General features: G+C 38.6%; 1 protein-coding gene across 19 annotated transcripts in view; it reads right to left on the bottom strand.

The window, feature by feature from the left end:
• LOC129732845 (phosphatidylinositol 4-phosphate 5-kinase type-1 beta) overlaps window positions 1-21,456 on the bottom strand; it is an 84,354-nt gene extending 62,898 nt beyond the window's left edge. For 12 of the 19 annotated variants that reach the window (XM_055694187.1, XM_055694190.1, XM_055694191.1 and 9 more), the window contains exons 1-3: window positions 21,287-21,446; window positions 19,259-19,774; window positions 11,807-11,853 (exon numbers count right to left, since the gene is read on the bottom strand). In XM_055694187.1, the coding sequence (XP_055550162.1) occupies window positions 11,807-11,853; window positions 19,259-19,391 (180 nt within the window). In that variant the 5' untranslated portion in view covers window positions 19,392-19,774; window positions 21,287-21,446. Of the gene's footprint in view, window positions 1-11,806; window positions 11,854-19,258; window positions 19,775-20,751; window positions 21,104-21,251 lie in introns of those variants that run through there. The other 7 variants (XM_055694180.1, XM_055694173.1, XM_055694174.1 and 4 more) reach the window with 7 other exon arrangements.
• Between the last annotated feature and the right edge of the window lie 4,011 nt (window positions 21,457-25,467).

Genomic DNA, 25,467 nt, shown 5'->3' with positions numbered 1-25,467 from the left:
AAAAAAGAAAGGTCACGATAACAAGGAATGTCGTCGATTCGGAGCATAGCCATTAATTTTGTTTTACCTCCAATCTTGAATCTTGAAGTGTTCCCAATCCTTTAACGGAAAGCGATCTTGGCTCGCAACCAACTAGTAGGACCTGATGGAGAAATGACATAAGAATTTATCAGTCTCGAACCTACAAGCATTTGAGCACGACCTTATTTGATCTGATTTGTTCATGGTTGTTAACCCGAACTTCTGATTGGTCAGCGACTCGCTACCATTATACTTCCGGCGAAACCCCTTCACACTGATTTTGATCAAGAAATGGTTCCGAAAAAGACAAAATAGTATTTTTTTTTCTAAGGAAAAGCGAACACAGTCTAATGGTATAATTTAATTGCGTTGTTCCGTTCTTCATGCTTAGATTTTTTCCACTTTCGAGTACAACGAATTGGAGAGAAAAAAAAAAACAAAAGTTTGAAATGGCAATAAAACACGAACGAATGTGGAAATCCAATTATCAACGTTTACTCTGGGCAGGTGAGATGGCGTAACGGTTCACAAGTAAAGCACGAAAATTAGTCTTCAGGTCTCCGACGAGTAGAATCTTACATCACTGTAGAACTCGAAACGATTGCAACTTAAATAATCTAGTGGAAAAAATATTACAAACCCGGTAGTACCTGTTTTCTGGGGAATAAGATGATTCCTCCGAGCTTTTACCAAATATTGTAATAGAAAGTTATGTCATGAAATTTTGTTCTCGAGCACAAAAACTTAGGACCCATATTGAACAAGAATCATAAAATTGCATATAATTTTCCCACGAATACGTATATGACCTGCTAGACAGTTCCTTGGAGCCAGAACTCCAAACGCTCCAATAATTTTGTCTTTCGTACCTACCTAATTTTAGTATGTAGGCAAAGGCAGCCAATTGACTTGGTTCATGTTCAAAACCACTACACGGATACAAGCACTCAGATACAGGATAACAAATAAATATCAAAATCATGTACCATCCAACGTAAGACTCTACAACAGCACAAACGAAACAAGAGGAACATTAAAATTGGCTGCCCTCTTCAACGTTTCTATTTGCTTGTGTGCTTTTTCTTTCCGATTTATTGTTTGCAAAATGCTTTTGAATCGTATCTTTCCTGATAACAACACTAGCGTAGATGCTGGATGCTGTGCTCCGATGAAATTCAAAATAAAAGCAACTCTTATCTGTATGTAGTCTGCTGTTAACTTCTTCCCAACTGGAAGCTGCCACACTAGCAGAAAAACGCAAATTGAAGGATGTTTGTTAAAGCCGGCCCTTCGCTCCGGATTGAACAAAACAAAAATAGAACCAATTTGTCGCAACTAAATAAATACAGCAGCAGTCAGCAACCTGTACCAGTGTCAAAATTAAGGTTTAACGAACTGTTGCGTATATTACCAGCGACCTCCGTCACGCAAAATGAAGTACAATAATTGAAATGCTTGAACAAAGTAGCAAAATTCGTACGTTTTTTCGCCTGAGCTTTTATGACCGGCAACGTACATCAACAACAGAATATTTTAGCATAAATTTTGCTAAAATTATCCATTCTGTGCTCGACCATCCAATGCAGGAGACGGCGGCTTAAACGGGCGACTACAAAAAGTAAATTACTCATCGAGGCAAGAACACTGGCCGCCGCGTAAACACGGCAGAGGACGAGATTTTAAACAGACTGTGAATTATTAGCCTGCTCTCGAACAAACGCGGCCATCTCACGATAATTCCTAACTAGGCACTGCTAAGCACTCGGAAAGAATTCGGATCTGTGCATCTGTGTCGGCATGCAATCAGCTGCTTAATGAACAGTGTACTACCCATTTGCCTGAATTATGACCGGATCATAAATTACGTTCGCTCGCCGACAACTGAGCTGACAAGTAGTGTACGGCGACTACTTTAACAAAATTCTACCAGCCCCGTCCGATTATGCTATATTCTGTATATTCCCCGCAAACCATGACGAAATCACTTCTGCGATGCTGCGTTCAACGACCAGAGACTCTCTTTCAGCTGATAAAACCCGCGTCGACTGGAAGCACCCTGGCAGCACGTGTTACGTTCCGTTCAACCGCAAAGCTCTGATTGATTATGCTGTACCACGGAACTTTTGACAGATGACAGAGGGGTATAATGTTGTTGCCACCTGAAGCCACATTTTCAACGAACGCTCACACACACACATACACGCGCACCTGACCTCGGCGAATTTTTGCCGTTCGTTGCTGACGGTTACTAATTAGTGTCAGTGACACATTTCAGCGGTTGCTTTCTTTCCTGCGAAATTCGCCGAAAACGGAATGGAATTAACATTTCGCACGCGGTCAGGGTGGTCCAAAATTAGGTAACGAAATTGTAGCGATTGTAGATAGAAGTTGTATTTTGAGATTGCGTTTTAATTTAGGGAATTAGAGTGGACCACCCTCACAGATAAAATATTATTGGTTCGTTTAAAAAAGGAGGCCCTTATTAATTAAAGGGTCACGCAACAATCAGAACAGGCATCTGGTGCGAAATGACAAAGAAATTTTGACTCTTTGGCCACTCCAAGATTTTTTTTTTGTAATAACGTGTGACGTACAAGTGGCGGGACTAAATTCATGTCACATTTTTCGTCATATACGCTTGAAAAGGCAAACACCTCTGTGTGTTTTTGTTCTCCTCTTTATGGGTGTTTTTCGTGCTTAGTGTGTTTTCATTTGTTCACGATGAAGATCGCGGAACAGGGCTTTTTTCTGGAGCGCAACTTTCGGATGCTTGGACAGCATCCGAAATCGGAGTTATTGAGGAATTTTTGACACAAGTAATCCATGATTTGCCACCAAGAACAAGGTTGGCGCCAACACCAGGAATTCGGCCAAGAAATTCGACACGTCGCTGAGCATGGTGGTTAGAATACTGAAGGTGAAGGCACCGCACAGTGTGTCCAAATCGTGAAACGGACGGCAAAACTATTTTTTCAAGTTCTATGTTATCCATATCTTCTAGAAAGTTGCTTCGTTCACTGCTGTCCTTCATATGCTTTAATGGAATTAGTTACAAACTTCGCCGTATAGAGGGCGTCATATCCAACTTTTAAACGTGACGTGCTAGACGAATAGTTCCTTCTGCAAAGTTGTGTAAAATTTGGAACAAAAACAAGTGTTTGTGTAAAACAGGAAAAAAAGTGTTTTTAAAGGCTTTTTTATTTGAGTTGAAACTCGAAAAGGCGCAAACGAATCCAAGCTTCTATGAAGCCATCCGCTAGAGTACCTTTCTGACTAACAGAAAAACACAAAACTAAAGTGGGTTATTCGTAGTTTTGAATATATGGCCAATTGAAGTTACCGATTTTTACATGCATTTGAGCGCTCTTTATAGCACAAAGGCCGGCGTCTAATGAAGTCTAATGTTATCAGTATCTTCTAGAAAGTTGTTTCGTTTACTATTGTCCTTTATATGCTTCAATGCAACCCGCTTAAATTTTCACCGTATAGAGGGCGCCACACCTAACATTTGCACGTGACTTGCTAGACGAATAGTTTCTTCTGCAAAGTTGTGCAGACTTCTATTACAAAACTCACTCTCAATTTTATACAGTCATGTTTTAGGCCTTAGAGTTGAACATATGAATGAAAAACTGCTTTTAAAAAGCCTTTTTAGAAAACGTCTTGCAGCTCTGAAATCTAATTTCTAGAGGTTTGAGGTATTCGGCAAACAGTTTTGTAATCAAATAGTACACAACTTTGCAGAAGAAACTATTCGTCTAGCAAGTCACGTTTAAAAGTTTGGTATGGCGCTCTCTATACGGCAAAATTTGTAACTAAATCCATTAAAGTATATGAAGGACAGCAGTAAACGAAGCAACTTTCTAGAAGATATGGATAACATGGGACTTGAAAAAACGAAGGAATGATGTGCGCCGTACGAAGGAATGATAAAAAGCAAGAAAATACGTAAGGAAGAAAATCCTCCAAATATACTCAAGGTGTGGCCAATCGACTCGTATTGGACAAAACTGTCCTAGTTAATGTACGGGAACGGTTGGAAAGTAATCACAGGTCAACAGCTCAAATTCTTCAAATCATCAGGTGTGCCAAAAAGTGGTCTGCAAAGTGGTCCTGACCACAAAAGCGAGAGTTCCGGGAGTCTTGAGTTACGATTGACAGTCTTGCATCTATTGAAAAAATTTTTTTGCTTATTGAAATTTTCTCTAAATGGGAAAGGTTTGAATATACTGATCGGTGATGGGGAATAGGTTTTCGCGCATTTTTGAGTAACCATCAACAACAGTCTTGCATCAATTAAAAAAATAATTTTTTGCTTGTTAAAAATTGTGCTTAATGGGCATAAGAATGGTTTAAAAATACGGATGGTGATGGGAAATAGGTTTTCACGCATCTTTGAGTAACCTTTTGTATCAATTGAAAAAACTTTTTTTTTTTGCTTCTGAAAATATTTCTAAATGGGCATAAGAAAAGTTCAAAAATACTGATAGGGTATAGAAAATAGATTTTCGCGCATTTTTGAGTAACCGCGTAAACATTCTTGCATAAATAAAAAAAAAATTTTTGCTTTGATGTAACGTATCTTGATATAACGTAACGAAAATAAAAATTAAATTGCCTTATATCGAGGTATGACCAGAGTAGAGTAGGCAGTGTGACTTTGCACTCGTATCCAAGTGAGTTTAAAAACTTGCTTGCACATTTATTTTCGGTTTGCACGTAAACCCTACTAACAGTGCATTACACTTGAGTTAGATTTGAGTTTGAATCCTGCATAACAACAATTGCATAAAAATCGAATTGCTATGAAATTCGCGCCGCGTCTGCTGCAATTATTTGATGCATTGTCCTTTGAAAGCATAAATTCGATCTAAAACCAAAACTAATCGCGTCACATCATCGCCTGCATCGTTGGATACATCGTGCACTGCATGCATTGCACGCATTTAAACTCAATCGATCAGAGTGTGCGGTGCAAAAAAACTCAAACTATCGAGAGGAAGCAGATTCAAGTTGGATTCAAATCTGGAAAAGTGTTACTCAGTTCAACTTTGCACGAGTTCATGCCATCACTGGGTATGACTGTATAGCTGCAGGCAATCCGCTAGCGAACTGATCAGAAGAGTCAGTTTTTTTGAAAGAACGAAATCTTTTGATCGTTTTCAGTAGAACTGGTTTTCCCTATAAACTGGTTCTTTTGATCAACTCACTCGGCAATTCGCTCGCGATCAAAAGATTCCGTTCTTTCAAAGAACTGTCTCTTCTAATTAGCTCGCGAACGGATTGCCTGCATCTATATGGTTTAAGATCAGTGAACCAGTTCTGTCGCTCTTTTCGTTCCACTTCTGACATCCATTTGTGTGCGTACTCGGTGTTAGCCAGCCTGTGTGCCTGTGTGTGAGCTGTGGTAGCTGGTTGCTGGGAGTTCTGTTGCAGTTTCGCGGTCCGATTTGCGCTTGAGATGTAAAGCCTCCACATGGCTCTCGCTCTCGGTGTCTGATCAACAAAATCAGCTATCAGCTTTTTGCTTGAAGTAAGGGGTGAGTTACCGCTGTTTCATTACCTCAGCAAAACGACCAGCTTCGTAAACGCAGAAGCGAGAATGACGAAACATAAAAAACTTGTACAGTTGTATGTGCTTCATATGCAGCATCGTAAACTCAGAAGCGAGAATGACGGAACTTAAAAAGGTTGTATAGTTGAATGTGCTTCAAATGCATCATCTCTCGAAAGATATTCAAGAACTTCTGCTGATCCTTCTGTTTCAGAAGCCAAATTGAAAATGAACGCGAGCCCAGAGTTGCCGTTTCGAACTGAGTTTTGACAATAAAAATCTCTAATCAAAGAAAAAATCCTTGATCATATCTAGAATATGAATATTTGTTTAAAAACAAAAGGAGATTGATCACAATACTGAATATAGTTTGATTGTTTGTTAATGAGTCGTTCTACACATCTACACATATATTCACATTAGATTTTACGCATTGGAACAGTTAACATATTCCTCAACGTAGTTTTGATAAGTTTGGTATTGAGACGAAATTCTCTCACCAACTGCTGATGAAAGATGCATTATAATGAAAGTTAGAAACGAATGATCTGAGAAGATAGTTTGAAGGCAATTGTACTGTCTGCTCTGTTTGCGGCCTTATTTAAACCAACCAGATAAGCTGCGGATCAGAGGAAGTGGCCATGATTTTGACAGAAGAAACTCGTTCATACGTTGGATACGGTAAAGGTCACAATTTAGATGTGAAGGAGAAACTTTCACATGGTTGGATGCATGATATTGATTTTGAATTAAATTTGGGCCAATTGTTTTTTTTAATAATAACTGTTATAACATTTTATGTCGTACTATTGATGCTAATAACAAATCAACCAGGGGTGCTGACTGGAGAGCTCTTGGGAACACATATCTGAAATGTCCTAATCGATATTTGCACAGAGCCTGTCTAGTTGGTACAAACATTATATTTCGTGCCAATTTTGTTAGATATCATTCGAATTGAGAATAGCCTGAGGTTGTTGAACTTCGTCGCAGCCAGAGAAATGGCAATCTGTAGCACATTATTTGCACGAAAAGATATTCAGAAACACAAATGCCAACACCCTAATGGCGAAACCTGCTCTCAGATTGACCATATTATGGTTGAGGGTTGGCATTTTTCAGACGTCAAACGATCTCCATATCGTAGTAAAAACGATTCGCGCCTGGCTTTCGTATACAAAACGAGCACTTTGAAGAGGATACGGTTGGCCAATGTCCAATAGACATCCAGAAATTTTCAGCTGACGCAGTAGCTGCTGAGGTACACTCGGAAAACTGATGAGCGGATTGGTGAAGCAGTTGGAGACCTGGACGAACAGTGGAAGCACATCCGCGATACGGTCAGCAATACAGCGCGAGAGGTGTTGGGCACGACCGCAGGAACCACACGCAACACGTGGTGGGATGCGAAGTGTCAAGAGGTGACGGACGTGCCAGATGAGGGAGAATTATCCAGAGGCTAGAGCGGTCGAAAAGAGACTCCATCAACGCAAGAAATGCGAGCACTGCGAAAGATGTTTCGCGGAGGCGTAGGCAAGCTTCTCCAGGCACGACACGAGAAGTTTCTATGCAGTAGTAAACGGAACCAGGAACCGCTTCCCTACCAATACCTGCCATGTGCAACGTAACGGTGAGGGAACCTGATAACCGATGAGACACGAAATTTCAAGTATAGTTGTTAAACTGCTGTCAAAGTTTATACGTCAGTTGATGCCATATGGCATCACCCGCGGGGAATAAATTAATCGACTGAGGCCGTTGCAGGAAGCCTTTGTCGAAGAATACCAGTGCGGTTTGCGGGAAAGGCGATCTAAAACGGGTCAAATGTTCATCTTGCAGCTACTTCTTGACAAGTTCAGGGAAGTAAACTTGCAGACTCATCATCTGTTTATAGACTTCAAGGCGGCATACGATTCAGTTAAGCGCAACGAATTATGGCAGATTATGCTTAAACACAGTTTTCAACAAAGCTGATAAAGCTGATTCGTGCCACCATTGACGGCTTTTAATTATTCGTCTGGATGGCGGGCGCAATTTCGGACCCGTTCGTGACGTTAGGCGATCTGAAGCAGCATGACGGGCTCTAGAATTTGTAATTCAATATTCCCTTAGAGGGTGCAGTACGAAGAGCTGGCGTGCGAAGGCAGCGATACTATTATCTCGAAGTCTCATATGCTCCTGGGCTTTGCGAATAATATTGATATCGTCGGTATTAACCGCAGAGTAGCGGAAGAGACATTCGTGCCTTTCAAGAAGAAGGAAGAATTGGACTTATCATCAAGTCTACCAAAACAAAGTACATGATGGCTGGTGGAGAGTATGGAAGTTCGTTGATTTTTGGTACTGAGATCGTGATAGATGGGGGTATCTATGAAGTGGTCGACGAAACAAGATCTTTTACGGTTTACATAGCCAGCTGAAATCCCGCAGCATGCATATCCACACGAAGTTTGCGCTCTGCAGGACGCTGATTCTTCCGGAGATACTCTACTCTCTTTTTTTAATAGGTTTTGTGATGAATTAATTATTTACTAAAATTTATTCAGAATTTATAATGTGTGTTCTCGGTGACATATCAACACTATTACATATCGTGTAGAGCCTGTACTCGTTGGATATGTGGTGTGGATGAGAACGCCTGACACCGGAGGGTGTTAAGGGTGATTGGAGAGGACTAGTCCAAGAGCTAATGATGTGGAGATGTATTTTGGTATTTGGGTCGTTAACGACCTGTCGCCACGAAAGTGAATGAGTAAGTCTTCCGAATTTTAGAGAAAAGATTCAGCGATAAGTTGAGGTTTTGTATAGTAAAGAAGCGAAAGAGCGCCTTCTGTGACGGTCAAACCGAAAAATCACTGGAAGTAATACGTCAATCACTGGAAGTAATACGCTCCAGTTTATACCCAAAACTCGTAGCTTTTTCATTCATTCATTTTGAAAATATTATGCTTGTTTAAAAGTATTATACGAAAATTTCAACATGGAGAAACTATTGAAAATTTCTACTTCATTTCGAGGAAAAGTTAGCCTAATTTAGGTAAAGAATTTCAACAATTGAAAAAAATTAGAGCGTTTGAAAAAATTAGTTTTTTTAATTGGACGTTGTGAAACCGTTCCTGTGATGAAGTAATGCACTTACCATTCAAATGGTTTATGATATTTTCCATTGCCGAACAAACTGATGAGTCACAAAATTCTACAAATATTTCACACGAGCACAGTAGAAGGACCGAAAATTTTGAAACGAGGAGTTAAAAATTTCAACATCTTCAATTACGGATAACTTGGTTTTTTTTTTGTCGATTCATGATTGTTTTCAAGAGAAAATAATCAATTTTTTGATTTTTTTTTCAATTTTTTTCTTAAAAATAATTTGAGAGTGCATATTTTTTCGGAATAACTTTGCCGAACTTTGCCGAAGACGTCACACCGTTTTGGGCCTGAAAATATTTGTAATCATGAATATATTTATATAGAACTAGCTGACCCGGCAAACTTTTGTGTTCAATTTAATAATTTTAAACGTTTCAAATTCATTGATTCCTTGCGATTCGTTTATAGTCTGCAAATGCACGACTAATCGGCCATAGGATATGATCAAAGTCAAAAGAAAAATCGTTTGAAATGATTGGTTTTATCGGAATGACAACATCCTCGACTTTTGGCTTCTGTACATCACCTCAATTCTAAAAATATTCATAGTGAGTGGTATTCGATCATTTTCAGCTGTTTTTCCGGCATCAATCTGATTCCAGAAATACCCATGTTGGGTGTTGTTCAGTATTTTAATGTTTTTTAGAAACTGAAAGTGGTCATCTTTGAATTCTTAATAGTGTCCAGGGTCAATGCTTGACTTCAATACATCATCTCGATTACAAAAATATCCATATTAAGCAATATTCGGTCTTTTTCGGCTGTTTTTCCAAAACCGGAAGTCGCCATATTGGGTATCAAAATGGCATTTGGAGACAATTTCTTACCCTGAGCGACATTCTGGTTTAAGAAACACCCAGATTGGGCGTTCTTTGGTCGTTTTCGGCTGTTTTCCAGACACCAAAAGTCGCCATCTTGGATTTCAAAATGGCATTTGAAGAAAATTTCTGACCTCTGAGCGCCATTCTGGTTAAAGAAACGCCCATATTGGGTGGTATTTGGTCAGTTTCGGCTGTATTCCAGACACCGGAAGTCGCCTTCTTAGAATTCAAAATGGGGTCTGTGATCGATTTCTAGCTTTTGTGCATCATTCTGGTTCCGGAGGTACTCATATTGGATGTTGGATTTGTTTAAGAGCCCTCCCATGCAGAAGTGGGAGGGGTGTTGAACCACCAATAAAATATTTTTTGCCCTCAAAAAACCTCCATATGCTGAATTTGGTTCCATTTACTCGATTAGTTCTGGAGTTGTGAAAAAAATTTGACCCTTCTTATTTTTTACATCTAAAAACATTAACATACAAAATTTGGTTATATTTGCTTGATTGGTTCTCGAGCTGTGCGAAATTCGTGTTTCATTGGTATGGGAGCCCTCCCTTATAGAAGAGGGAGGGCTGTTAAACCATTATAGGCATATTTGTTACCCCTAATGACATCCATATGCCAAATTTGGTTCCATTTGCTTGGTCAGTTTTCGAGATGTGCAAAAATTTGTGTTCCAGAAAAGGGAGGGGTCTCGAACTATCTTAGTCACCTTTCTCAGCCTCTAAAACCCCTTTATACAAAATTTCACGCCGATCGGTTCAGTAGTTCCCAAGCCTATATGGATTAGACAGACAAACAGACAGAGCTGCATTTTTATATGTTTAGATAGTTCAACCGATAACCGTGACGGTAGCCAACAGTCTACTTTGTTTTATATATAAGAAGATTTTTACATAGCTTTTCAAAAATGAGTCATGGCTCAAAATAACCAATAGCACAAAATGGCATCTTTTGCTCATAGAAACATCTATACAAATGTTGCAGCAAAATTAAAAATGACAATAAAAATAAAATATTAAAAATGGGTCGCAATTTCACCAAACTTTTTATGCCCATCACAATAGATAATAGAACCACCCTGCGCACCGGACATAGCAGAGCTACGGCAATGCATATCCAAAAGAGAATTCCTGTTCCACTATTATGCCACGTGAATAAGCTTCTAATGACTCACGGCGTGCGCTCACACACAGAGCAATAATAATCGGACAGAAAAACATGCTGAGAACCGCGCGCTGCCACGGCGCGTGACGTTCTGCCGTTAAAGCCCATCCGAATGGCCTGTTCGCATTGCTTATTATACTACTTTACCACCACTTCGAACTGAGCCGAAAATTTGTATCCGGTCAGTCGGTGTGCGAAAAAGAAAGTCACTAAACCCAGTAGAATGAAGCCAACACGAAAATACAATACAGGAACGATTAGCGCTCGGCTCAAGGCTTTAGAGTCAGCTGTGATTGTTTTCTCGAATTCATGCATCCTGCCTTGGGTTTTATGGGCCAACATGAAACCAAAACTGGGAAAGCAATATAAAATCATTCAGCTACATCTAATCGCACCCTTGAGGTACCGAGGTGACAAAAAGACACGGAGTACTAAGTACATCAGTAATGCAATACACTAATGCTGTTAGAAAGCACAAGTAGCTTAAAAGCGGACAAGGTTTCGGTGACCGTCGCAGAATATGCCCTTATCATGGCCGTTCGTCACAAGGCCGCCAGAAGGAAATGGTTTGACACAAAAAACAGGAAACATGGTGTTTTTATTTGGTGACACCTGTAACATGTCCCCCTTCTCGTGTGTTTACGATGGTGGTTGATAGCAAGGATAAGACATCAAGCTGAGCTCAAAGAAAATAATACATAATGAATAATTAATAAACTACACGATTTACTCACAAGGAAGTAGACAAATTAAAAAAATAAATATGAGTCAATTATGTATGTTCTTGTTACACAATTCTTATTAAAAAAAGAATTTACTTTACAAAAATTAAAAATAAAAGGTTTACGAACCAAGTCTTAAACAAAATGAACAAAAAACGATTCAACCGCGTTTGTTCAATAACTAATGGAAAACTTATCACGGAACAGAGCATAGAAGTTCCAGCAAAACCTTAATAGAATAATCCCGAATCGATACTAGCCGTAAAAATCTGTAAACAAACCCAGAAATTGACCCTCACTGGGAAACTGATTTTCGAGTAGAAAGAAGCCAAGCACTTTCGTCAAACTAATGAGCTTGTGTAACTTACCCCATCTGCAAGGATGGTCTTGCCCGGTGTATCCCTAATGAACTTTCCTAAAAATAGAAATAAAAACACGATATTAGTTTGACAAGCAAACAATATAATAATTATAAATTACATTCCAAGAATAAAACAATTGAAATTTACTGTCAACAATATATCACGAAATGTTATTATAGAGGCGGTCGTTCTAGTGCAGTTTGATTTAATTAGTCAGTCAATCGGTTTACGATAGTACTTATTGAACGTTAATTGAATGCAAAAACGCTGAATTAAATAAAGAGCGATATTCGAAGTATTACTCCAATACCTCTTTTCTCTACTGGCAATAGTATACTTTTTCTACCAAAAACGAAATGAAATTCAATATTAGCAAAAACTCTTGCGAAAACGAGAAATTATAAACTTTCTGTGTTGAAAATTGAAGCTGCAGTGATCATTTTAATAAGTAATCAGGGTCAACCTAAGAAAAGTTCAAATAGTATTTTATTTCTAAGATTGGAAACTATTTTCTAATTCTCTAATTTTCTTTACTGCCTATGATCGCATAATTGTTACATTTGTAGAATTGGTTGTTCGAGCAAATGACACTTTTATATGTTGACCTTAAAGTTCAACAGTTCAACTAAACTTAGTGTTATGAAGAATGCACCGCTTTCTAATATGTATGCGTTGAACATCACCTTTGAAGGTAAATTTGATGAAATTTTTACAACGATACTTTTATGCCGTCACTCTCAAGCTGATTTTGGAATCTACCACATTGGAAATACAGTTTTTCTTAGATTCAATGAGTACGAGTTGAACACCAGAAAAGGATCACCGGTGCTAGATTACGAGACCAGAATAACCCGACCGAATACCAGTTGATGCTGATGTAGATTTAGATCACAGATTTTCTGACAAAAAAGTTGGAACGAGCGAGTAGTGTGACAATTATCCGATTATTTACGCTGTGTGACAAAACAACTTGGTATTTTTATAATTTTTTTCAAACAAACATAAGCATATTTTTGCAGAAAAGTACATACTATTTCAAGCAAAAAGCAAAGTAAAACCTTGGTGCGACATTCCGATTCGGAACTCCTTCTAAACCTTCTGTTATTTATACACAAACTTCGCAGTCAACTGTTAAATGTATTTTTTTTTTATTCTCGCTTATTTTCCGTCGGTTTAGTTCCGCCACTGTTGTGGCCAATCACCGACGCCCAGGGAAGCGACTCCACACCCAGGACCCTAACTCACGACCCGTTTATTAACGGACCGGCGCCAACGGCTTTACTTCCTCATGCGATGGAAGGCGTGATCCCAGAGATTTTTCGCCTAAGAAAATCTCCCGGTGTCGGCTAGGATTGAATCTAGACCAGTTGGGTTGGTTGTGAGTGGATCACGCCACCTCACAACCATCGACACCTATGTCGGCGGTGGGATTCGAACCCAGGCGTAGAGCGTGGTTGGCAGAGACGTTATCAACCACACTAGGCCCCCGCTCTAACTGTTAAATGTACATGACAATTGCGAGGCTAGCGCTGCGATCCTACTAAAACTAACAGTCTCTCCCAAGCCGGAACTCGATCCTACGACAACTGGTTTGTTAGGGCAGCATCGTACCTCGAGACCAGTTGGGATTTCAAGCATTTCCCAAAAAAAAAAACGAAATCCATAAAATGTCGATTGTTACAGTTATGCGATCATAGGCAGTTTAGCTTAATGGAAATTAATTAGGAATTACTTTTGCTGGAACATGTTTTGACAATATTAAAGCGTGATTTTGCAGTTTCCGGATCTCATTTAGGGTTTTTGTATTCAGTAACAAGGATGTATATTACGAGTGATAAACTTTTTTGGATCATCATCAGTAGTTCCAAACAAGTAGCATTCTCAGTTAAATTTTTGATTTCTCCAATCACACGCTTTCAAAAACATTTACGTACGAGTGAACTTCAAAAAAAGGGGCCCATCGCAATACTAAATATATAACAATGATTCAACTAACTACGGAACAAAATATTTAATTCTTTTTCACTTCAGGGAGTTGGATTAATAAACCTTTTCAACAAGTCGTTGTCGTTGTTTAATTTGTCTCAAAACAAAATGTTTGTTTCGAAACTTTTTCGGGGTTTCATTAACTACACTTTCACATCACATGATGTGATTTGAAGATGATTCACGTGAAACATATCAAAAGGTACACAACAGCAGGAACCTTTTCTTAAATACAACAGATAATTCTAGCAGAACGGGCTGTTAACTAGAGAGATTCGGTAAAAGCTTTTTGAAACCCTAGCCTTTAAAGTATCAGATTTATGTATTTAATAAGATTTTTCAGCAATTGTGTTATCATACTCCCTTCACAACCTTTGATATTGGATATTTGATATTTTAAATCAAAATTGAATATTTTCAAGAGCTTATTCACAACCAGCTGTTGCAAACCAAAAAGCATTTCATTGTATTTGATGAATTTTATATACCACTGATTTAACTCATAAGTTTTTTTAATTAATTATCTTAGTCCTACAAGAATAATTTTTTGATACTTGTGTTCAGTGGTTTCAGGAATAATGTGAGCTGAATCTAGTTCTTATATTTTTTAATATCTATGTTAAATAATTGTTTTATCTTTGGCCCTCGCCGGAATTCATTGTGCAGTATGAATTATAACTGACTATTTTCTATTTTGGACCGCGCAGACTGGTTTGGCACAGGTCCTCAAGATTCTCACAGCATCGCGGAGAGTAATTTTTCGATTTTAGGTATAACTTACAGTAGTCTCAACGGATTGTTGGTTATAATTAACATAAAACAATTCATGCGGCTAAGACGCATAATCGAGGGCAAGGAACCGAGGCGGCACAAAGTCGCCGTGGTTACCGCGGTCCGAACCGGCCGCCGACTCACCGTCGGAAGCGGCGGCCTCCCGTATACAAACGACTGATCTACTGGTTTTCTAGGATGATTCAAACAGGTTTTCTTTCCCTTAGTTAAGTCCGAACGAGCGGTAGCGAGTAAGGACAGCATACACTTGAACAATAGAGTCGGCCAAAGGCCGCTAGTGTGTGTTGTTAAAAAGAAAATAGACAATTTTTTGATTCTGCCATTCGTGCTCTTTGTGATTCTGTCATTCGTTATTCTGCCTTATGAAATATTCTGCCTTTCGTGATTCTGCTTTTCGTGATTCTGCCTTTCGTGATTCTGCTTTTTGATTTCCTGCCTTTCGTAGGAGACCCCCCACTATATCGTTGCAAACAAAATAATTGAAAATATGTCGAATCTGAATATCTAGACGAATTTGTTATGTTTATTAGATTAAATAAGTATGCGTTGCGTATGGGTATGATTTGGACGTTTGTGAACTGGAATCAAAACATGAGACTAAGGAATACTGTGAATATTTTGACTCCGAAGTGAGTTTGGGTCCAGAAAACAACAAAGAAGGTGTGCACATACGTTTATTAAACACAAGAAGATTTTATATAGGAGGATCATTTACATCCAATTTGTGGCAGTATTTAGGGGAACTGCTCCATTATTCATCTCATTAAGCCGATATTCACGAAGAATGCACGGATTAAACACAAAATTTTCACGAAATCATTGAACAAATAAGCTAAATATGCTTACGTACTCTTATGGAATCGTTTTGCATTGTATATTTAGTAAAATTAGCTAGATTTATCTTGAGTTTTGTAAAACAAACCATTTTTCACAACGCTTCCATATCCATCTCAAAACTTGAATCACTGTTCAATTATTCATCTCACGATGCCCCCATACTCATCTCACTGTTAATCATGAATGAATCACATTATCATGAATGAACGTAGCCGCAGCCCGTCGTAGTAGGTTACCTAGATATCCGCTGTAGTTGTTTACGTGCACAAATGGTAACCTAGGTAACTACTGCAGTGCTCTCGATTTATATCAATTATGTCGGAATTATTCAACATTTTCAGTATGATTTTTTCGTATTAACAGAAACTGATTTGGCAACTCTTGATTTTCTTCAACGCAGTGAAAACAGATGAAAATACATACAGTTGAAATTTAGAAATTGCAGAAATTCATCTCATATATTTCTGCTATTTCAAGCTTGTTTTAGGAAATTTGAGGTGAACATTTCAAAGATTAAAGTATTCTTAGTGTAGTGAGTGATTTTGTTTAGTGATTGAAATAAAAAGTGGTCCGCCAGTGATGAAACAATCTTTGGTTGGCCGCTGAACGAGTTCCGTTGTAGCCGTATAGATCGATGCGCGGATTTTGTTTTCTGAGGTAGGTGATTGAATTAAATGAGTTTTCGAGTGCTGATGCCCGACTATAATATCAAATTTAGTGCATTTAAGTGAGTTTTTGAGCATTATACCTAATGAGGAATCTAAAGTGACCTAAGAAGAATCCATTTCATTGATTAGCAGATTAGTTTAAAAAGAAAATATGCATTTTTTCCTGTTTTCAATTGTGTTTACATGTTGAATGAGATGAATATACGGGCTGAGATGAATAATGGAGCAGTTCCCCTATTTATTTATTTTTTTGTGGATTCCAGTAGCGTTCTCAAGCATTCTTAGTTTATTCGGAATACCTAGTTTGCTTCATATTGTTTTTTTTCAGATTATTTTTTACTTATATATTTAAGGAAGAATTTTTATATTCTTCTGTTCAATTGAAACGTTTCAAACTTTCATTTCTATTGTTGGCGTTTTCTAGCCTACAGGGACATTTTGCAGTTATTTTAAACTAAATTCGGGATTCATTCCTTTCATTCCTTGAAGCCTTTTTGGTTTGGTTTAAGAGTTTCCCTGCTACTTCCATTTTTCTTTAATTCGAAACTAATTTCAGTTGTGCCCTTTTCGCTGTTTCTTCTAGTCATTTCAGGTAACATTTTTGATTAATTTGATTCCTGGATTTTATAGCTTATAGAAGCGTTAATATAAATTAAAATTGTTCTGTTCTTTTGAACGTTTTTGATTATTATCAGCAAAACTTGAAAACAGCCACTAATATTTTTCGTTAATGCTTCAGAATGGTTTCAGCTGAATTCGGAGTTATTTTAGTTTCTTGAGTTTAAGCTTGAAATGCGTTTGTAAAAAAATTTTGGAAATGACAATCGGCTTCCATTTGTGAAAGATATGTAAATTTTATTGCTCTGTTATTATTTTCATTTTTGGTCTCAACCAAGCCTCGGAAAAGTACTGCACTATACTAACGACTGGGCTCTCTTTTTACTATAACAGTCTCGTGGATAAGCTATTTATGAGAGCTCACATACAGCTGAAGCTTACACAGGCAACGAAACTGTCTTATGTTGAACATGACAGCTCATTCTTGCGCATGTATTTTGTTTGGCCTGCGCTGTTTACAGTGCCTGCTGATCGGCTGCGGCTGTCATCGATGATATTGGTTGATGCGATAATGAATATTTAGCAAACCGTTTCATATATTTTCCCACTTTCGATATTATTTCCCACGTGAGAAAAAACGTGTTTTGCACCACCTCGCTTTCAGCATTGGTCCTACTCTCGTGAATCATAATCACTTGACAGCCCGCTAGGGTTTGTTCCAAAGGATGTCGTGCCGTAAAGGCCATTAGCGACAGCTTGGAAATACCAACAGGCATAATGAGATGAAAAATAACAGCCCGTTTAGCATTGCATTTGTGCGCTGTCAGTAGCTGTCAGGCTGTGTACCAAACGTTTCGGAAGCAGGGAGAGCTGTGCCATACGATGAGAACCGAATTAGTTTAAAATTTGCTGTAACGGAAAGACAGTACTTTTCAGGAGGCTGGACTCTCAACTGTAATTAGATCTTTCTTTTTGTTCAGAATCCTCCTTTTTTTCAACCTTTTCTCATCTTCATTTTTAGATTTTTAGCTTTTTCCCTTAACATGGTTTTACTCACTTGAAGTTTTATTCAAGACAAAAAATAATCTTCGGCTTCTTCTGGATCTTAGGGATATTTTCAGTTTAAACTTTGTATGCTTTCTTTCTACCTTTAAGAAATGTTAGTTAGTTATTTTTAGGGTAATTTGGTATTTATTTTTAATAGCAGCTTCCTGACGCTCAATTAACAAAAAAAAATTCCTTCAACGTTCACAATCTTCTTTGTTTTCAATCTCTTCCAACTTCGAAACGAATTACAGCAAAATTTGGAATCAACTTCTGCTTTGCCCTTTTCAAACCTTTTGGTGCGTCCACGTGGAAACGAATCACGGAATGTGGACGGCCCTTTATTTTTTAGCATCTAAGCTCGTGAAACAGCGACGTTGAGTTCAATTTTAGATTGCTTCAATTTAACCTTTCTTTGGTCTTTTTTTAAATCTAACGAGCAGATTTAGCATTTTATTTAGTTGTTTGACTCCTTCTCTATCTTGGCATTGAAATTGTTTTTAACGACTTTGAGTTTAATAGAAAAAAAATTCTTATTCTTTCTTGTGTGTATTTTGTAGCAGCGATTTCAAGTTAAATAGGCTATTTTCTTTTTCGACTTTTTAAGATCATTTAGCCACAAAGTCTTTTCATTGTAGTTTTGAAGAAAAATTTTTAAGCTAAATCCCACAAGAACAAGAAGTTTTTTCAGAAGCTTAATCATCAGTTTTTATAAAATTTTATTTCTTTTATTTTTATATTTTAAATTATTTTTGTTTTTTTTTTTTTTTGGAAGCATTCTTACCGGGAAGTTTTCTGCTAATTAATATCATATTCTTATCATCCTTCTGAGTTAAAATGAAATTTAAATTTAACTGCTCAACACTAATAGTTAAAAGTGATTCAAATTTAAGATCAATCATTTTCTTCTCTTCTTTTGGGCTGTAAAAGCGATTTTAAGTTCTCTTGGCATTCATTTTCTTGTTTTTAGTTCTATTGACCTTCGTAAACGTGTCTTTATCTTCGGATTTTTTTCATTTGATTTGATATTACTATAGAAATCAGTTTGTCAAAGATTTATCTTTGTTATCTTCGCTCTTCTTTTTCCTTTATTTGACGTCAAGAAACGTTTGTAGATTTTTGTCGACTTCCACGCGATAACGTGAAGCTGTCTTTTGCCCCATTCGCCCGGTGCCGATTATTTTTAGGTTTAATTTGGAACCAACAACGGAATCAGCCTTGCTTCAAAAATGTGTTCTATCTAACCTAATTTTTATTTTTAATCAAACAGAGTATTTTATTTAAAACCATATATTGAGTGTTGTAGAGCGCCTTTTGCGCTTACTAATTTATTGCTGAATATTTTTACATTATTCCAGTTCCATTTAGAAACTATGGCTAAACATTTACGAATCACCATAAAACGCCCATCCTTTTTGCAAACCAATCTAACAATCAAACAGTTGATCCTCCCAATCTCAAATTACCAGCGGAAAGGTTTTAACCTAAGCATTCTATCGGATAAATATTTGCGCCATAGAAGGACGGACACAAAGCAAACATCCACAACCATTCGAAAAAGTGTTCCACTTACCATATTCGTCCGGCTCTAGGATCTGCTCCCCCCGGTTGTAGATGCTGCTGCTGGTGGTGTACTCGGAATTCTTTGTGGACAGGGCCGATTCCACGTCAATCGTGTCGATCGCCGCCGTGTCACCGGAGGCCATCTTCCTGTGCAACAGCGATGCGGCGGAACCACCTCCGCTCGGTTGGCCTTATCTGCACTTCCTTTAAATGCGCTTCCGGAGATGAGAAAGGATATGATAACCTTGTTCTGGCGGGGAACCCAGTTCCCCACAATTTTCGTCGCTCTCCGGGTATGGCCCGAACGCTAACACCAACTTGCACTGTTGTAACTATTCTTCCTCTCCCTCAGCTTGCCTCTCCGGCGAAGCGGATCAAAACTAAAAACACCTTTTTTGCGATTATGTTGCTTTCTTCTTTCACACTTTCTTCTCACCACGTTAAACTACAGATTGAGCTTTTCGTTCATTCGATTACCCTATGCATCAACACCGTGGTTAGCCTGTTTGCTGCTGAGCTGCTTTGGCTGCAAGAAATATCACCGAAAAATATAACTATCCACAGATCCGATTTCGCCTTCCAAAAAAATATGCCAATATATCGATGAGATTTACATGACACACGGCGTTCTCTGAAACGTTGCTAATTAGTTTTTTTCGTCGTTAGTTTGTTTAGCTCGATGTTCCCCAAACATGTCCGAAGATAGGATATGTCAACAGAACTTACAGTAATCAAATTACGGTCCAGCTGCGCTCAATCACTGGAGAACCAAGTTTAAGTGATAGCAGCGGTGCCTACTATGTGCGGTAAACTCAAAGTATTGATGATTATATAATTTTATAATTGAGGAATTTGTATTCTTTAAAAAATTAGAAACTTTCCTCAACTACCTAATTAACGGACTAATTTGCGTTTTAATATGACGTTATTCAGAAGGCCATTCTTCCACATTCGTCTGAGAAATAGAACAACATAACTAGTTTAGATTAAATATTAGCGGAATTGATTGACAGAATTTGAGCTTTGCACTGTGAAAATTTAAGAAAATGCGAAGGAAAAGTAAGGGTTGCTACAAAGTGAAATTTCATTTCAGAATTTTTATTTAGATTACAGAAAATGTTTAATTGAATATATTTTCAATATGTTATCAGAACTCTCAATACTTCTCTGCTGCCTTTCAACTTGAGTTACCCTGGTGATGTAACGCGGTAATAATAATAATTAAGACAGTATCACAAACAAGCCCAAAACAAACTAATAAATCTTCTTGGCCTAAATAGGAAATAATCATTTTGAAACTTTAAAATTCGCAATCCACACAATGGCTTTGATGACCGCTTATACACTTCATCTAGGTGAATCAGCCTTATGAACAGGACAGTTTTTTCGTTCTCTTCGCTGGACCCAGTGATCGCATATATTGCAGCTACTATAATACAGCATTCATTTTATCGAGACACAGGTTTACATTCTTGAATCACTTGAATCGCGAACGTAGCTTACACTTTTCACATTAGATGCAGCCTGCCAGTGGAGGATAGCCTCACGACAGAGAATTGTATTTATCATATACACAACGCACCACTATTCCTCCGCTGTTCTGCTACTTGCACGAACCCCCTCGAACCGCTGGCTGCACATTCCAAGCGATAGCGAAAATTATCAGGCTTAATTTCAATCTCTTATCGGATCGAAAACTGCTAAGCGAAAGGCGATTTTCGCCATAGGTGAGCACCGCTGCTACCGTTTGCTTCCAGCACTTGCCCTTGCAGACATAATGGTTCGAGTGGAATCCGTCGAATTACGAAGCACAGAAAGGTCGATTTTCATTCGCAATTTTTCTCCGACAGTCGATTCCGACTCGATAGTTACATTTGGCAACCGCTGCGACTGTCAGGCGATGAGCATGAATCGTCGGAACACGTATCCGCCCGTGGAATCGGAAAATTCCTGCTGAGTCGATTAGCGAGAAAGTTTCTGTCCGTACCCGTTCTGTTACGCACCTGGCTTACCGTACTTTTCTTTTCACGAGGGTTACCTTTAACTTATGCACCGAATGCTTAATCATTGTAGCTACAGTTTCGAGCGAAAAATATTTTCTCCCGTTTTGCCAATATCCGTACCACAGCTCCTCCGGCCAGCACAGGCAAATCAATAACTTATTCTGCTAGCCACTACACTACTGCATAAGTCGGATCGAGTCACATTTCTTTGCACACAGACCGCGCTGCCAGATAGCGTTATATTAGATTTGCGGATCACCACAAAATTCTCAAACTCACAATCATAGATTATCCAATTTGAAGTTTGGCCAATAAAACGACTTTAAAAACATTTTTAAAATTACACATCGCTTTAGCTTTTGAAAATGTCATTATCATCGATGGATTGAAAAATTCCAAACTCAAATAATAGTGGCAACAACCTGCCTGTCTTGGTGTTGGTGTGTTGCACTGACAAGCTATCACTCCCTGGGCACGAACACCGTAACGGGGAAAAATCGCTTCATTCATGCATTGAGTCATGGAATACCGATGGGAAAACACGGAGAAAAACGGTAATTGGAGTACGAGTGTATGTGTGCTGTTCTTTTCGTCGAGCGAAAACGTCATTCATGCGGCTGACAGCCGTCGTATAGCGAGAGGTGAACACATATTCGGTAGCAGAGTGTTTCTGTTATGATTTTATTTTGATGGAATTGTCAAACGAGAATTAAAAACGTCAATGTAGTAAATTAGAATTTAAAAACGTATCTGTGTCAATCGTGAAATGCTATTGTATTTTATGAATCATTCCTCTGAAAATTTGTAACAAGCAAAACATAAAATGTCCTCACCTCCTAATATAATCGCATTTTAAAAAGGAGTGTGCTTATTGCTCTTCATTGAAAGAAATTGCATACGAGGGACCGTCATCAAGCAACGTATGTAAACAACACGGGAGTTCAAATGATTAAATACACATGAAAAATAAATTGACTCGTTCATACTGAAATGAAATTGTTCAAATAATGTCCAAGTTTTACTTTTAACTAAAAATCTATTAGGAATTAAATACCAATTTATTGATTGTATTGTGTGCTCACTTTTACTGAGAACATCAAGCTAATTGGCTGCAAAAAACTTACACACGATTTCCTAATTTAAACTATTACTCTAACTTTATATAAGTGTAAAAGTGTGATATAAAAGTGTAATTTCAAATTTTATAATTATTTTGGTGAAGTTTCGATTTTACAGGGTTTTAATTCAACCCTTCGTATTAAAGGCTAACTGCCCAACCAACTAGTTTTAATTAGGTTCTTTATTCAATTCTGCCACAACATGCTAAAGCCTATTTCAAAATCATATTTGTCGCGACACCTGAAAAAACACAAGCTTAAATTGATGAGGTGAGCGTGCATATCAACGCCACTATACAGATATTTCTGAATTTAACAAATTTTTCAACTAAAAAAACAATACTGAAACTGTATTTCAGAATTACAGAATATTGCCAAAAGTACAAATTTTCTGCTATTCCGTCGAACCGAAATCAATTCCAAATGTTGAATTCGATCAAACGATTTTAAAACTTTTGTGAGAAAAACTGATGCTGTTTATGTTGGTATTGATGCAGAAGAAGCGGAATATGGTTTGGACGAAGCGCAAAAACTGACGTTAATTCGGGAAAAAATTGCAAAGCGGTTCGACTTTACCGATCCTGTTGTAAAACCGGCAGCTTTAATTAATCCTAATACGTTCGTGAAATTGGAAAAATTCAAACTATTCGATGCGACAATTTTTCAAATATGTAACAGTAACGGACCGACAAGGACTTGATAACGAATTTCACCCTAAAAACAAACTTTTTGACCGGAAGATAAATTGGAACAGATGACTTCACTTGGTCTGAATTGGGTTGTTTAGCTATATCAGTTTTTTATTTCATCTAAAAGATCTGCATTTTCTAAGTAAAACGTGATTAAAAAAATTTTTCTATCGTTGTCCTTCACTTTTCAAATCACGGTTTAAAACTGCACGAGATCTGCTCGAAATCGCTACAATGACAGCTCGCCCATATACCAACTGTCATTGTAGCGATTTAGAGTGAATTCTTATTCTTCATTTAAAAATCGAAGGATAATGATATGACGTTTTAAAAAATCACGTTTTGCTCAGAAAATTACACTCTTTCAGATGATATATAAAAACCGGAAATCCATGAAAAGCTAAACAACCCAATTGTTGAATACCACCTACAGAACGCGGAGTTTGTTTTATAGTGATCGAGAAGCTGACTGATAGCGAATTTCTTTATTCTACCAGCGCACCTCGTTTTGACCTGGAAGCGCACTAACTGCTGTCAAAACCCTTCTTTATTCGCTCGATTTTGACCAAGTTTTGATCTGCCGTGCTGCCCGAAGCGCACTGTAAAATTTGTCAGCTTCAACCCACCACCGCACGTGCTAAGTTCGTAAACAATTATCTGGCATCTCTTTCTTACTTACGTCTTAAATGGCGATGACGTTTCATTATTCCTCGGTAGTTTTGCCCGCACACGGTGGAATAAAGAAATTCGCTATGACTTTGTGTGTTGAGAATTTAGGGCAAAGCTTGATCAGCTTCTATGCGCCAACGAATAATAAACCTGAAGACACTAAGAACGAATTCTATGAGAGCCTGTGATAATGAAAGCGTATCGAGAAGCAGGATGAACGTAGATGACGACGGTAAAGCTGTAGAACCACCAACACTGGATGATGTCAGGAAGGCTCTGCGAGAGCTGAAGAATAGTAAAGCTACTAGGAAGGACGAGATCCCGGTCGAATTTTCCAAACACGGAAGTGAGCAGCTACATCAATTGATACATCATGTTGTTCTAAGGATATGGCAGGAGGAAGAATTGCCTACCTGTTGGTTGGATGGCCTCATATGTCCAGTCTACAAAAAAGGGCACAGACTAGAGTGCGCCAACTACAGAGGGATCACCCTTTCGAACTCGGCGTGCAAAATACTGTCGCGTGTCCTGTTCAACAGACTGAGACCGTATGAGGAATCCTTCATCGGCGTATAACAGACTGGTTTTCGTGGGGGCCGATCAACGACGGATCAGATGTTTACCCTGTGGACGATCCTGGATAAATGCCTGGAGTAGAACTTGCAGACTAACCACCTATTCATTGATTTCAAAGCAGTGTACGATTCGGTAAAAAGAAATGAGGCGGAACTGATTACGCTGATGCGTGCAACGCTTGATGGCTTGAAATCAAGTGTTCAGATTGCAGACGAAGTGTCAACTTCGTTTGTGACCTTAGATGGATTGAAGCAAGGTGATGCACTGTCGAATTTACTGATCAACATTGCACTCGAAGGTGCGATTAGGAGTTCTGGCGTACAGAGGAACGGCACTATCATCACACGGTCGCATATGCTCCTTGGCTCTGCGGACGATGTAGATATAATAGAAAACAATCGCGGGGCATTGGAGGAGGCTTCTGTGCCTCTGAAGAGGGAGACGGCGAGGATAGACTTGACCATTAACTCTACCAAGACGAAGTACATGGTTGCAGGTAGAGACAGAGGCAGGTCTAGTGGTATTGGTGCTGAGGTGATGGGAAAGTGTTTGAAGCTGTTGAAGATTGTGTTTATCTTGGAACACTTGTGGTATGTGACAACGATGTTTCCCGTAAAGTGAAAAGGCGGATTGCAGCAGCAAATATGACCTTTTGCGGATTGCGTTATCAGCTCAGGTCCCGCAACTTGCAAACGTCAATATAACTTGCTTTGTATAAAACGCACACGAAGCGTGGACGTTGAAGGAGGTAGACCGGAAAGCTTTCGGAGTTTTCGAGTGAAAAGTGCTGCGTACAATTCTCGATGGTAATCTGGAGAATGGTATGTGGCGCAGACGTATGAATCACGAGTTTTACCAAGTGTGTAGTGAAGTGAACATTATAGACCATATTGAACACGGCAGACTTCAGTGGGCTGGTCACTTGGTGCGAATGTCTAAAGAAAGAATAACTAAAATAGTGTTCACTAGGGAACCAGGTAGAGGTCGGCGGCTTCGTGAAAGGCCACGAACACCCTGGCTGTATGCAGTGGAAGAGGACCTGGGAACCCTGAACGTTCGGGGGAACTGGTGGAGTATCGCCCAAGACCGCCAAGATGGAACTACGATACGCCCGGTATTGGCGGGAGGACACGCTATAGCCATCAAGGTAACGTAAGAGAAAGA

Source organism: Wyeomyia smithii, chromosome 3 (assembly GCF_029784165.1).
Source record: "Wyeomyia smithii strain HCP4-BCI-WySm-NY-G18 chromosome 3, ASM2978416v1, whole genome shotgun sequence".
NCBI classification, from domain to species: Eukaryota; Metazoa; Arthropoda; class Insecta; order Diptera; family Culicidae; genus Wyeomyia; species Wyeomyia smithii.
The sequence above is the reverse complement of the archived record's forward strand: the minus strand, read 5'-3'. Positions and strand labels throughout refer to the sequence as shown.